This window comes from Cynocephalus volans, chromosome 11, assembly GCF_027409185.1.
Source record: "Cynocephalus volans isolate mCynVol1 chromosome 11, mCynVol1.pri, whole genome shotgun sequence".
Lineage (NCBI taxonomy): Eukaryota > Metazoa > Chordata > Mammalia > Dermoptera > Cynocephalidae > Cynocephalus > Cynocephalus volans.
The window spans coordinates 55,764,312-55,779,551 of record NC_084470.1 but is presented as its reverse complement, the minus strand read 5'-3'; the positions used below and the strand labels follow the sequence as shown (position 1 = coordinate 55,779,551).

General features: G+C 48.4%; 1 protein-coding gene across 3 annotated transcripts in view; it reads left to right on the top strand.

Annotated features, from left to right (window-relative positions):
* The window catches only part of CDCP1 (CUB domain containing protein 1), a 54,386-nt gene extending 41,703 nt beyond the window's left edge, over positions 1-12,683 (top strand). The window contains exons 5-9 of one of the 3 annotated variants that reach the window (XR_010024881.1): positions 1,622-1,843; positions 2,896-3,276; positions 4,708-5,073; positions 6,187-6,348; positions 6,943-7,016. Coding sequence is in view for 2 of the 3 variants with exons in the window: in XM_063114334.1 (XP_062970404.1) it covers positions 1,622-1,843; positions 2,896-3,276; positions 4,708-5,073; positions 6,943-7,030; positions 9,455-9,884 (1,487 nt within the window). In the remaining variant the exon portion in view is untranslated. Of the gene's footprint in view, positions 1-1,621; positions 1,844-2,895; positions 3,277-4,707; positions 5,074-6,186; positions 6,349-6,776; positions 6,846-6,942; positions 7,031-9,454 lie in introns of those variants that run through there. The other 2 variants (XM_063114334.1, XM_063114333.1) reach the window with 2 other exon arrangements.
* Positions 12,684-15,240: the final 2,557 nt, after the last annotated feature.

Genomic DNA, 15,240 nt, shown 5'->3' with positions numbered 1-15,240 from the left:
GACTCACCTGCCTCTGAGTGGCTCCCCTTTTTCAGCTGTTCTGGCTCCTCACTCCTATGTGGGTCCACGGGAACCCTATTAGTGGTCTTGCTGTCCTGGGGGCCACCAAGACCCTCTTCTCCCCTGCTGCCTCCAAGTAACTCCATCTGAAGGGCACAGCTGCGGCTTCTGCTGGCTCCTGCTCCATGTGCTCCAGCATTAAAGCGGCCGCGGCCCGAAACACTGAGAGCAGTTTTTTCTTTCTCTCATGTGGTTTCTCCCCCTTCACGAACTCCGTAGGTCTCTCCTCCTCTTCCCCTGAGCTCCAGCGGCCCCAGCTTGGCTGATGTTACATTTTTATAGTTGTAAATTTGTTGATTTGTGGGAGAGAGTGACGCTGTGGTCCGTCTATTCCGCCATCTTGACCGGAAGTCTCAGGAGTTAATAGTTATAACAACCATAAGACATTTCCCTAACAATGCTTCTAATTTGACACTGAGCTCCCTGGCAGCCAGTTCAAAAGGAGCAATTCCATTAATTATATGGTACTCGTTACCAAGAAGAAGGAAGCTTAGCCCTCTTGGGAATCAGAGCTTTCCCAGCTGAAGTTGAACTTATTTGCTGGAGCTGCAGGGAGGGAGGCAAAGTGATCTGATGGGTGGCATTGTCCACCCCCTTGGATTGCAAACACAGCACCGCCTTGCACAGGTACCTTCCTATTTTCCTGATTTTTTTATAAAAGCAGAATGAATGTAATTAAAAAGCAACTGCGTAAACAGTGCTCTTCAGGGGTTCTGGTGTATCCCCTTCTGGGGATAACATTCTTTTTAACTGCTGCATGATATTTCATTACTGAATGTCCTGCGGTTTATTTAACTATCCCGGTATTAGGTGGTTTCTAGTTTTCTACAGTCACAGTGCTGGAGTGAAACATGGGCACACATCACGCTGCATGGGTCCCAGGGGATGAGGTTTCACTTTTATGCTAATTCCCAAGTTCGTGTGACAGGCTGTTCCAGGCTCCTGCCAGCCATGTGGGAGAGTGCCTGTTTCCCCACAGCTCTCAGTATGCCCCCCATTTGATCAGGGGAAACAGTAACACCTTGTTTTAATTTGCTTTTCTCTGATCACAGGTAACATTAAGAACTTTTTATATTTTGAATATTTGGACATTTATTTCTCCTTTTCTGTGAACTACACAATCATTCTTTTTTTTCCTTTTTCTTTTCTTTTTGACACTAAAAAGATGTTAGTGATTTAACGGTGAAACTAAATCTACTCAGTCATTCTATATTGCAAACATTTTCTCCCAGTGTGTCCTTATTCTTTAACGTTATTTATGGCACCTACTGTCAGATATTTTAATCTTTTTTTTTTTTTTTTTTTTGCTTTTATAATTTGTGTTTACTCCACATTTATAATGATATTCTCTTTGTTTTTATTAAGGTGAGGCCCATTTTTCTTTTTAACCTTCTTTTAAAGTTATTGTAATGTTGCCTTAATAATGTGTTTATCCAACATTCCCCAGCCATGACACCGGATGCCAATTTCTTCCACAGGAGAGGTTTTCTACTAATTTTTGCCCTTTCACGTGGTTGCTGCTGACCCATGCTTCATGCCAGTTTTCTATGTGTGGTTTCAGATAAAACGTACGTGGTTGACTTGAGTAATGAGCGAGCCATGTCCCTCACCATCGAGCCTCGGCCAGTCAAACAGAGCCGCAAGTTTGTCCCCGGCTGCTTCGTGTGTCTAGAGTCTCGGACCTGCAGTACCAACCTCACCCTGACTCCTGGCTCCAAACACAAGATCACCTTCCTTTGTGATGACCTGACACGCCTGTGGATGAACGTGGAGAAGACCATAAGTATGCCCCTTAGTGCATTCGTTCTGGGCTCTGGGCGGCTCTCCCCTCGCTGCCCGACTTCTTGGTGGGGTTCAGTGGGTAGGTTGTAAATCGAATGATCAGAAATGCCCCCCACAGTGCAGATGAGCAAGGGTGACCAGGAGGCAAATGGAGCGCAGTGTTGGCGCTCCCCCTTTGGGACCAGCCTCCGTTGGAACGTGCATCCTCAAGTGTGTCGCCCTTCCCCGTGCCCATGTCTGTGCCTCTCCGCCCAGCCCTCCGCCTTAACCTTGTGAGATCCACCCCTCCTCCACTTAGCCCTCCCCAGCCAAACGCCCCCCGTCCCCCCTGCCCCCATCACTGCCCACTTTCCTGCTCCCACACACAGAGACCCAGAGCCTTGAGGTCAAGAACTTTGACTTGCTCCATTTTTTACTCATTTAACCCCTGGCAGTGCTGGACATGTGCTAGTCCCCTAAGGAAGTCTGATGAATGGAGGACAGCCAAACCGATAGTCATCTCCCCGCTGGGCCACTGAGATCTCTGATGTGGGTGCTCTCAGAGTCTCTACAGCGTAGGGGCTGAGGCCATGAGAGGTAAAGGAGCCTGCCCGAGGCCACCCCGTGAGGAAGTGGCAGCTTGGAGTCCAAACGGAGATCTCCCCAGTGCCACTCACAGCTCTCACCACTGCACAGAGCTGCCTCCCGCAGACGGGGACCCTGGGCAGCGTGCCTGGGTGGAGGGAAAACCTGTGCCCTGCCCACTTGACTCTTAGCGCCTAAGACACAGACACACAGAGGAAAGAACGTGAGCAGAAAAGAAGAGAGCATTTCATCTGAAGTACTCCCTGGGAGTTTGTCTGCCAGTTTAGCAGATGGTAAAAATATGAGAGAGTGGGACAGAAAGCTAGAAAGGGGCAGGAAGGAGCCAGAAGTGGAGGGCAGGATGGGAAGGGGAGGCTAAAGGGAAAAGCAGGGCAGCTCACAGATGTCCACTCTGGCTGGCAAGACAACCGGGGAGGGTGCGCTTCTGGTCTCCTCTGCACGTGGGTACCACGAGCCCCTCTCTTCCAGGCTGCATGGACCACCGGTACTGCCACAGGAAGTCCTACCCACTCTGGGTGCCCAGCAATATCCTCCAGCTGCCTGTGCAGCTGCATGACTTCTCCTGGAAGCTGCTGGTGCCCAAGGACAGGCTCAGCCTGGCGCTGGTGCCGGCCCAGAAGCTGCAGCAGCATACACACGAGAGGGGCTGCAGCACCAGCTTCAGCTACCTGGTGGCCAGCGCTGTCCCCGGCCAGGACCTGTACTTCGGCTCCTTCTGCCCTGGAGGCTCTATAGAGCAGATCCAGGTGAAGCAGAACATCTCGGTGACCTTTCGCACCTTTACCCCCACCTTTCAAAAAGAGATCTCCCAGCAGGGCCTGAATGTGTCCTATATACCATACTTCAAAGGTAAGGGGACCGTCTCTCTCTCTCCCCACCCCCATGCCCCCTTCACCTTTCTTGTTTCAGTGTTCATTTGATTTTGGTTCTGTGATCATCTTAATTAAGTTATCAATTTGGAGAGAAGGTATAACTCAGTGCACTGGTCTTTCTCCCAAGAAATTTGAGCAATGGTGAGTCCTAATCCTGACTTTACTATTAATCTAGCATGGAAAATTCCAGAGGTTAGAAACAAGAAAAATGTTTCTGACAGTGGGAGGTGATGGTTGGTAGGCAGCAGAACATATAATCAGGCTTGAGCCTTTTTTGGAAGCAGGTAGGGTATAAATAAGAAATAACCAAATATTCTCCAGTCCTGGATTTTTAAGGCAGTAACATAAAAATCCTTATGTGGACATTTTTATGGTTCTGCTTTTACAATTTGGAATGCAGTTTGGAGAGCACAGAGGGAGGAACGTTGGGAGAGAGATAAATCTCTGGAGCCAGAGGTTGTGTCTCTAGCATAGTGGCGTGGATCCTTCTGGAAGGCTAGTGTGTGGTGTTCTGTGCTCTGAGGCAGTAAATGACGTCTAAATGGTTCACAGCAGTGAACCCTACCTGGCTGATTTTAAAAATCACAGTCGCCATTACAAGGTGCTCAAAGAACAGTCATATTAAGTTAGAGTCCTTTTAAAATTAACCAAAGACCTTTGCTTGATGTTTACTTCATACTTTTGTTCTCAGAGGCATGAGGGCAGGGAGGGGAATCTTTGGCCATAAAATTAAGGTCAGTACAGGCTGCCTGACATCTCCAAGTTTACCAGAGAAATTTCTACAGAGTCTTTGAAAATAAGACACATTCTCATCAGTGTGGAATGTGAGGGTTTTATCTCACCTGAAGGTAAGGAATGGATTAGTTGGCATATTGGAAGCTCTTTCAGCTTTGCAATTCTAGAATTCTTCCCCCAAACTGAAGTTTTTTTATATCTGTAGTACATACCAGTCCCACTGTGGAGCGAGGTAGGAGATGACTGTTAAGCTATGTTGAGAGCATTTCTAAAAACAAGCTGAGATAACCACTGGTTTGGCTTTTTGTTTGCTTGTTGTTTTGTTTTGTTTTTTTCAAAAGACCTGAGCACCTAATCTTGAGACTAATCCTGCACTGACCAATACAATAGCCACTAGCCACATGTGGCTATTTAAATTTAAGTTAATATTAAATGAATTAAAAATACAGTTTCTCAGTCACACTGGACATGTTTCAAGTGCTCAGCAGACACATGTGGTAATGGCTACTCCATTGGACATAGTGCAGACATAGAACATTTCCATCATTGCAGAAAGTTCTGTTGGACAGCGCTGGTCTAGACAGTTCAGCCCTGTCTCCTCCACCACTCCTTTTTCTCTCCATTTTGACTGAGTGAAGCAACATGTGTCTGCATCCCCTCCCCTTTCCTGCAGAGGAAGGCATTTTCACAGTGACCCCAGACACAAAAAGCAAAGTCTACCTGAGGACCCCTAACTGGGACCGTGGCCTGCCATCCCTCACCTCAGTGTCCTGGAACATTAGCGTACCCAGCGACCAGGTGGCCTGCCTGACCTTTGTCAAGGAGCGGACCGGCGTGGTTTGCCAGACGGGGAGAGCATTCATGATCATCCAGGAGCAGCGTGCTCGGGCCGAGGAGATCTTCACCCTGGAGGAGGACGTGCTCCCCAAGCCAAGCTTCCACCAACACAGCTTCTGGGTCAACATCTCTAACTGCAGTCCTGTCAGTGGCAAGCAGCTGGACCTGCTCTTCTGGGTGACACTTGCCCCAAGGACTATGGGTAAGGGCCTTCAAGTTCTTTGGGAGATGGCGGTGGAAAGAAAATTGGCAGCTGAAGGGTAAGGAGCAAGCCTAGGAGACAAGTCATAAAACACAATAGAGTCCAAACTGTCCATGTATCAGTCAGCTATTGTACCAATAATGCTGCGTAACAAACCACCCCAGAACATAGTGGCTTAAAAACAGCCATCTATTATTGCTCACACATTGGCTGGGCAATTTTGGTCCAAGCTAGGCTTATCAGGGCTCACTTTCTCATGCACCTGTGGGCAGCTGCAGGTTGGCTAGAGGACTTTGCTAATTGTGGCTGGGCACTATCACACATCTGGGGCCCAGCCAAGATCATCCAAGGCAACTGAGTTTATATGGCTCTCCTCTGTGTGGTCTCTTATCCTCTAGCCTGGGCCTGTCCTCATGGCAGAGGCAGAGAGATCCACCAAAGACCAAGGAAGCATGCAGGGTCTCCTGATAATTAGGTTAGGAGCTCACACACCATCCCTTCTATCGCATTCTTCTGGCCAACCTAAATTTTTTAGTCAATCTACCACTATTCTTTACCATTAATCTCTCTCTGACATTGGGAAGTCTGTTTACTCCTATGATCTTCCTGATCTGTAGAGTAGATGATAATGACCACCTCATAAAAATATCAAGGCACCCAGCATCAGGACCTAAAATGTGGGACCTGGAAAGTATGGAAGAGGTTCATGGTGCTGGTATTTTGTATTTAGTCCCGGTGAAACACGAATCCATTCATTGTCCTCTGTGGCAGGCCTTGGAATTGGGAGGATGAGTTTGCCTTTATTCCTCAAAGTTGCAAGACCCACTGAACATTTCAAGCAAAGGCATGCATGTGTGGTGCGGCCGTTTGTGGTGGGGACGTAGACCCTTTATTTGGTGATGGCCACAGAGCCTCACGAGTGTGGGAACCAGAAGGGACCATGAAGGCTGCTTCTTCCGGCCCCTTCCCTTTTTGGTGGTCAGAGTGATTGTCCAGCCAAGGCCACACAACCAGTTAGCAGGAAGAGAATTGGTGGGAACAAAAAGCCACAAGTGGAAACCCCTCCCACACTTCCAGCCTGATTTATTTTCTTTTTCCTTTGCACAACTGTAGGAAAAGGACAGCACAAATGAAACAATCTTCTCCTTACCTCCTTCACTTCTGACTTTTGGCTCCCTACTTCTACACTCCTCTGCTCTTACCTTCTCCAACATGGCTGTGGTGACTGGGGGAACACTCTGGTATAGACCAGGAGTAGCCTTTGGAGTAGATCTGGTAGGTCCCCCAGTTTGTTTCAGTTACCTGTTGCTGCATACAAACTGTACCCAAATGTAGTGGCTTAGACAATAACCATTTTGTTTGCTCACATTTTGTGGTTCAGGAATTTGGAGAGGGCACAACAGGGTGGCTCACCTGTGTTCCAGGATATCTGAAGCCCCAGACAGATGCCTGGAACAGTAGAGGATGGCCAGGATGGTTCCACTGGACAAGTGTCTGGGACCTTGGTCCTCACTTTTGGCTGGGCTGGGGGTTTTGCCCATGGAGTCTCCACGTGGCTAGCTTGGGCTTCCTCACGGCATGGTGGTCTCAGCAGAGTCAGACTTCGTACATAGTAGCTGGCTTCCCCTCAGAGAGACAGTGCAGGCTGACAGTCCTCTTAAAGGTTAGGCCTAGAACTGTCACAGCCACCTTCTCTTGCCCAGCCCAGATCCAAGAGGAAGAGAAATAGACTTCATGATGTGAGGAGCAGAATGTGCATGTGAACAGAAGGGAAGGAGTAGATGGTGGCCGTCCCTGGAGACTACTCAAGTTCATCGTTGGGCTAACCCCACCTGTCTCCTCTCTGTCTCCTTGTGTCTCTGCTCACAGACCTGACAGTCATCATCATCGCAGTGGTGGCAGGTGGAGCCTTACTGCTGTTTGGCCTGGGACTCATCATTTGCTTTGTGAAAAAGAAGTAGGTGGAAACTCTCACACTGTCTTTGGCTGATTTGATGCCTCCTCAGATCTCACAGGCCAGATGTATTGTTAGTTATTGACTTTGTTTTCTCACTTTCCATTTTTCCCCTAAGCATCAATGTTAAATAATATTGCCAGATGTGAGTTATACTTTCAGGGAAAAAAAGACCCATACCTGGGGTCGGGGGGAACGCAAAACCACCTGTTGTGACATTTTTGCCTGCAGTCCATTGTGCACTGGCCTCAGCAAAGGCCCCAGTGGGTCATTTACTGTTTGCTCATCAGATTGATCATCACAGGGGTCTCAGCAAGAAAACACTCATGTAGTCCCCACCAGATCAGGCCTCTAAACCCACTCCCTCCATCACCTTGAGGAAAACTAACACATACTGCCAGGCCTGTTTTCCCGCAGTTTCTTAAACAGTCTGCTTTTATTAGACCCCAACCCAGCTCAAGCCAGCCCTCTGGGGGAGAGGAAAGACAACCCAGTTAAGTGCCTCAGTCTCACCTGCCACCCCTCAGGATGACAGCTTCTGTTTTATGAAAGGAAGATATTGATCTCTTTAGACAGAATCCATGCTTTCACCAGATTTTATAAATTCTGCTCATATTTCTGATGAAAGCCATGGAGAAGGGAGAAACCTGTTTTCCTTAGCGTGGTTTGACCTTCCAGAAAGCCAGCCGAAAGTAATTTTTTTTAATGAACAGTGGCCCTGAGCAAGCAACTGAAATTCCCAATCTGTAGGGAACTGTCCAATAATGTCTCTGCTGGTCAGGAAAGACGGGCTCGCAGCGGGTCCAGGTAGAGGCCTTTTCTCCACGACATGTGGTTGTACATATATCGCAGGAAGGAAAAGGACTTCTTTTACTCAAACATCATTACCGTTTCTCTCTGGAAATGTTCCCATCTGGGGTGCACAGAATGTCACCCCAGTTGGGCGAGTGTGGCGTTAAGGCTGGGCGCCAGCTTCCTCAGCAGGAGGAAACTGGTGAGAGGACAGGTCCAGCCCTAGCCTCCATGCTCCCTTCTTGGCCTGAGATTTGGGCCTGAGAATCACCAGCCTTGCTGTGGTCCTTGCTTGTGTGAGGCCACCTTGCTTGTGTGGTGGCAGGTTTGCATAAGGCCTTTCCTTCCCAAATTGGTGTAGGAGGCCAGAGGGATTCTGCAGTGAGAACGACGGGAAACATTGCCACCAAGCATGCTTACTAAGCAGGAATTTCCTGAGGGTCTCCTGAGCACAATGACCCACGTGTGCGATGGGGGGAAGGGGGGACAGAAGAGGCAGGCAAATAAACAGGCAATGTCAGGACAGCCTGAGAAGAGCTCTGGGGGACAAGCAGACATGGTGGGGGACACAGGAGGACTTCCATAGGAGCCACAGGAACCCCCCATCCTGGCCAGATACTTGGTGTTACAGGCTAATGGTACTAGATTTATTTTTATCTCAGAAAAGTACAAGGAGCCCATCCACAATTAGTGAACTGCCAGCCTGTGCATTTTATGGTCCATTATGCTAATTGAGCCAACATCCTGCATTTGAATCACTGGTCAGCTAAAAAGCCAGTGTTCCTGCTGTTTGGTTCGTGGAGATGGAGGGCAAAGCTTTTTTTTCTGTGGCAGGGAGTGCTAATGCCCTTCTACGTCCAAGTACCAAAGAACATGATGGACCAAACGTTAATGGTGCTGCTGACGAACTCTGGTACCGCAGCCTGGGGTTTTGTCTCCTTTTTAGCTCTTTTCTCTGTTGGAGGTTACTCTGCTAATGCTGAGTTCTACTCTCTCCAACTCAAGCTGAAAACTAACCTTCCTTCCTGAGTCTCAAACTTCAAAAAGTTCATGGAAGGATTCGTTTTATTTTTTAATTCCATTTTTCCACGATTTCTTTTGAAGTACCCATGTATTAGCATTGGTACCATGGTACCCATGAAGTACCATGCTTAGAATCTAGAGGGAGAGCTTTTACCTATGCAAAATGGGATGAAACATTAGCTACAGGAAAGTACTGAGAGTCCTGGAAGGCTGGCCTGGGTGTTGCTGAGCTTGGTGTGGATTAGAAGGGCTGGGGCACCACTGTTCCTAGCAGGAAGAATGGGAAGGGATTGTCAGATGTCTCTATCATTGGATACTGCATTATCTGTCAAAAACAAATTTGAGCACAGATAGGATTAAAGGTGCCCTCTCTAAGCCACTGCCTACCACCTTGAAAGTTTCCACCTTGAAAACTTGAGACAAAAGCTGGTCCCTTCTACATGTTCACTGAGGATGGTAGTTTCCATTTCAAATGCTAAGCAATTTGAGAGACTTGGGGGAGGCACATGGGCAGAACCCTGAAGAGTCTAAGCTCTGGTAGGGCTGTGTCAATGGCGCACTGCTAAGATTGTTTTCTTTCTGACTTCTGTCTTGTTCTCTTTTACCAAATAGGAAAAAGAAGATTAACAAGGGCCCTGCCGTGGGTATCTACAATGGCAACATCAATACGCAGTTGCCAAAGCAGCTAAAAAAGTTTCAAAAGGGACGAAAGGATAATGACTCCCATGTGTACGCAGTCATCGATGACACCATGGTGTACGGGCATCTACTACAGGGTTCTAATGGTTCCTTCCTCCAGCCTGAGGTGGACACCTACCGGCCCTTCCAGGGCCCCATGGGGGACTGCCCTCCCTCCCCACCCCACATATGTTCCAGGGCGCCGACTGCAAAGCTGACCACAGATGAGTCACCCCCTTGCTTCCCTCCTGAATCTGAGAACGAACCATACACATTCTCCCACCCCAGCAATGGGGATGTGCCCAGTGGGAACACAGACATTCCCCTGCTGGATACCCAGGAGCCAGTGGAGCCAGCAGAATAACTTGCACCCATCCCAAAGACTTTGCTGAGGTGCATAAGTCAGGGCACTAAGATACCCTTTAGTGTTCCTCCCAGAAATCCTAAAGAAGAGGAATTATATGGAAGGAACAGCAGAATGTTTTCCTGGATACCACCAACTTCAGATTTCTCAGAGGACTCATTCCAATGATGAGACGTTGAAAATGATGAGTTCTGACCTGGATACAGTCTTTGCAGTTCATGTCCTTCTAAACCCAGGTTGTTTTGTAAATCAGCTGCAACAAGAGGAGAGAGGCGTGAGTCACCCAGCACAGGGTTGCAGTGAGCCCTGGATTCGGAGTGATAAACAGAAGCTTACTCTCTTTGGAGCAACGATTCTGATTCCTAGGAGAACACCTGAGGTCCCTGCTCTCATTGGGGTCCCTGGATGAAAATGACAGTGTGCCTTTTTACTATTATTATTTATTTGGTGTATTTAAGAGGTGAGATGTGTAATCACACAGCTCTTTTCACCTGACTTAGTAACAACTCATGCTAAATGGTTTGGATGGCTGGATTTTGACTTCTGCTGACCACTAGATAAACTGGGAGGTGGGAATAACTTGCAATCTGTACAGCCAGAAAAGGGTGTGTGTGTTTGAGCAACGTTGACACAGATCTGCTTTGATAAGAGACTTCCTGGCTCTCTCAGTCTGCATGTGGTTATCCCACTGCAGAAATTCGAGTCTCATTGTCCATTAGTCCTAGAAATAAGAGAAATTTCTTCAAGTTACTATGTGTGGCTCTCCCACCTGCAGCAATTCTTTGACATTCAGACAGAAATTTATAGAATATATTCATCTTCTAAAAAAGTTTAAGTACTCATATATACCAGAGAGTGGCCACCTGTATTAGTTTCCTATTGCTGCTGTAACACATTACTTGGTGGCTTAAAAACAACACAGATTTGTTACCTTACAGTTCTGGAGATCAGAATTCCAAAGTGGGTTTCACAGAGCTAGACTCAAGATGTCAGCAGAGTTGTGCTCCTTCTGAAGGCTCTAGGGAGAATCGCTTCCTTGCCTTTTCCAGCTTCTAGAGGCTGCCCACTTTCCTCGACTCCCATGGCTGTTCAGGTCTTTCTCACAGGGCATCAATATGACACTGACTCTCCTGATTCTCTCTCTCTCTTATAAAGCCCACCCAGAAAGTGCAGGATAATCTCCCCATTTCAAGACCCTTAACTTAATCACATTGGAAAAGTCCCTATTACCATGTAAGGCACCATACCCACAGGTTGGGATTAGGACATGGACACCTTTGGGGTAACATTATTCTGCCTACCACACCTTCCTGCTACTGACTCCCACGGGACCAGTAAAATGACCCAGCCCACAGAGGTGTTTTGTTTCGCTTGCAGAGTCTTTTTAAAGAATTAGTTACTAACATCTAAAATTACAAAAATTTTACATAAAAGTCTAAATCAGAAGATCTGGCCATGATGGGGCTCACATTCTCACCTAGCAACAACTGGCTGGAGCTGAGCAGCAGCTCTGCCTTAGATGGGGCATCTAGGTCACCAGTTCACCACAGTCCCCACCACTCCCTGTCGCCTCCCACAGTGAGGCTGTTTGTTGCTATTGACCAATGTCCCTGCACAGCTGCCTTTCTTGTAATGGAAAGGAAAGATTGGGACGCAGATCTCTTATCAAGAGAGAAGATAGTATACTAATTACCAGCCCGGCTCCAGTGGGTGTTTGCCTCTGTGACCCCAATCTAATCTGGGAGGAGAGGGATTGATTGTTATAGCTTGTCAGCACAGTCCAAAGTTCAATATTACTACGGCAAAAACCTCCTTTGAAAAATAAATGCACTTCATTGTGTTCGGTGAATTCACCTTGGATCCGCAGCACCTCTGCTTGTTCACGTGGCCTCAATGAAAAGGTTTAGTCTCCTAAACGGTGTGTACCCCAAGGTCTCTTGAACGCATTCCAGAAGGGAGAGGATTTTTTTTTTTTTTTTTTTTTTTTATGCCCTCGGTGCTGCCAGTGGCACCTTCCCTTTCTGAAAGGCTGGCTCCTGCCCGGTTGCCCTTGGCTCTTGACCCGAGGTGCTGACGAACCCCCTCCGTGAAGGGCCGGCAGAGGGCCATGGCCTCCCGCCCTCGGCTGAAGGAAGCTTGCCTGCAGTGTGCATGCTGAGCCTGGCCCTCCGTTCTCTACCTTCCCAGCCCCCTGCTTTTCCGGTTCCTCTCAGTACGCCAAGCTCCCGACGGGGTGGCAGGCCATCTTTGGGCTAGCAGGCTGCCGCATGTGTCACCGGCACTAGCAAGGGCCCCGTGAGGCCATTTTCTTTTAACTGAGGGCTCCGAACTCTGGGCCAAGTTGCTGGCTTCCTGAGACCTCAGATGGATTTAGTGTTTTCTGAAGCTGTGCCTCAGTGAAGGGGCCCAGCCTGAGTAACCCTGGTGCTTTTCTTTTAAGCCCAGGCCCTACTTAGGTGAAACATTTCGGGATCCCTGGCAACCGGGCAAATGCCATTTGTTGACGCCTACTGTGTGCAGCACAGTGCCCTTCCACCCCAGGCATGCCGATGCCCAGCTACCTTCGCTAGTGCCACCTGCTGTGCCTGCGTGGAGGGCCACTCACGAATGCCACGGCCCTGCCACAGAGGGGAAGGGTCTCAAGGAAGAGTCAGGAGAGACGAGCGTAGGCCCATCGGACAAAGCCTTGGTAAAGGTTAGAGGACTGGTTTGTGTGAATCTGCAGAGCTTAGCTGGAAATTATTTATTCATTGTAGATACTTTTTAGGTAGCATTTGTTCTTTTCCTATACTTTTTTAAATAAACAGATATACAAAAAAATGAGTATCAAGTTGTTTAAATGCTTCAGCTACTTGGGCCCTGGTTCAGTAGAGGCCCCAGTGTCCCAGTTGTTTATGTGACAGGCTCAGTTTGGGCTCAACAGCGGCTGTCTTCTGCATGTGTTCATGGTACAGGAGCCGGGCTTTGGGCAGCAAGCTGTTTCTTCTCCATTTGATGCCACACAGCGTGTGAAGCAGACAGTTTTGTCCTGAAATAAAAATGAGTCTTGGAATCTATCTACCACTCATTTTCAGGTCACACTGTGCAAGCAGAAGGATGGAAGCTACTCAGTGGGTAACTCAGAGGCCAGAGCTTGTTCTGTTCGGTTCTTGTTGAGCTCTTCTCTGTGACCACTCTCAATACCTGGCCCCATAGAGGCCTGGAACCACCTAGCCATTGACTACAGTTGAGCTGTAAGCCCTGTGCCAAAGCTAAAGTAAAGGGAGGGGGTGGGAGAGGGAGGCTCTGGGTAGCCCCCCAGCATCCACCGTGCACTTGGAGAGGAGACCCAAGGGTATCCTGCTGAATGCACCAAGGAGACAAAATCCACCCCATCATTTAGTGAACAATTCAATCTGTCACTTGATCAGTACTGAGCAGGGACTGCTTGTCTCTGCACCATGTGGCCTCAGCTGGGCAGCACAATTAGAATCCTCTTTCAAGAGGCTCTATTTACACAACTGGCAAGTTAATGCTGGCTGTTGTCTGGTAGCTTTGATTCCTCATCACTTGTACCTCTCTACAAGGCTTTTTGGACTTCTTCACAACACGATGGCTGGGTTCCAAGAATTAGGAAGTCAGCACTGCCTGTCTCTCGAGGCCTGGGCCTGGACGCTGGCAGGGCATCCCTTTCATTCTATTCTATGGGACAGAGCCTGCCCAGGTTTAAGGGGAGAAAGTCAGGAACCCCCACATCTCAGTGACAGAGGTGTCAAAGAATTCCTGCCACCTGTAATATGCTACAGTGGGGCTGGGGAGATCATAGTCAAGGGTCCATGCCTTTGGTCAGCACTGACTACCTTGACCACCATGTCCTTGATCACCATGGGCACATCTGGGCTGCATCCCACCTCTGACTGCCCCTTCTGGTTCCTGTTCTCAGGCCTCGAGATCCAGTCTTTGGTCTTCTTCCTTTTCTCTCTGCACGCTGCCCCATGGGGTTACAACCGTGTCCTCCATTCTATGGTGATGACGCCTAGCTGGCACCTGCTTTCATTTTCAGCAGCCTGGTGGATTTATCAGCTCATATATCCCAGTGATACCCCAAACCTGATGACTCCATAGGTAAATTCATTATCTCCTTAACTCTACCCTAATCTTCTTGCCCTTTGGCATAAGCCCATCTCCAAACTCTGCCCCTACTGGCCATGTGGCCTTGAATTGTGTTCGTCTTCTCAAATGGCTACACAAGATTAAATCTTCTAAGGTCACTTCCAGCTCTAGAATGCTTTGGTTCCTTCTGCTGCCCAGGCCCAGAATATTGGACCTGACTTTGGTTCATCTCATCGCACACCCTGCTTGTTCCACATGCTGCCCCCATCCAGCCTCCCCTCCTTTCCACCACTCTTTTTCATCATGTGACTCCCTCGCTCTGAAATCTGTGCCTCCAGATCTGGTTGGCCCTCAGAACAAAATCCTTGGTCTCCTGCCAGAGGTATGGCACCATCAGGTTACCAACTGGTCCTCCTTACCTCCCAGACCTCTCCCTCCCCTTGACCTGTGACGTCAGAGCTCTATTCCAACAGGGCTCAAAATCCTCAGGGTGTGTCATGGGCACACCTTTGCTCATGTTGCTGTTTCTGGAAACTCACAGCAAAAGCAGTCCTCCCTCCTGCCCTATCAATGAAAATCCTACCACAGAGCCCACTTCCTCCAGGAAGCCCTCCAGCCCCACCAAGCTCAATCCCAATAGTCTTTTTGATTCATAATTCTGCATTTAGCTACATTCACTTCATTATTTAACAAGTTGGAACTTGCAAGTCTTTTGCCTGACAAGCTTGTACTTTTCTCAGAGACAGGGGCCCATGTCTTGTACTTGGTTCATCTGCCTCACATTACCCAGCACAGTGAGTGCCCTAGAAATAACGTTTGTGACATTTAATTGTCAGAATAGAGACACTTTGTGCTTCAGCAGTGACTTTAGGCAGGTGTTATACTTAAGGACTCCAGATGAGAGAAGGAATAAGATGTCAGACAAATACTCTGTTAAGAGTTTTGCAAACCTGTCTCATGGCACCCTCTGATGACCCTAGCAGCAAAATTTCTCTTCAGGTTGCTGGTGAGAAAAGGAGTCCCAGCAGGATGGAGTCACCTGCCTAAGGTCACAACCAGCAAGAGGCAGGGCAGTGACCATGTAGCTTCCCACAGTGCTCCACTGCTTCCTAAACCCAGAGATGGGGTCTTCCTGGGAGTCTGGACTCTGGTGAACCCCCCAGGATGCCTAGAGGGCCCATGTCTCCTCTGTCTTCTTTTCTTCCTCCAAGAGGCCACAAATGGGGGAAAGGAGCCTCAGGGACAAGATATCTAGCCCTAGGCC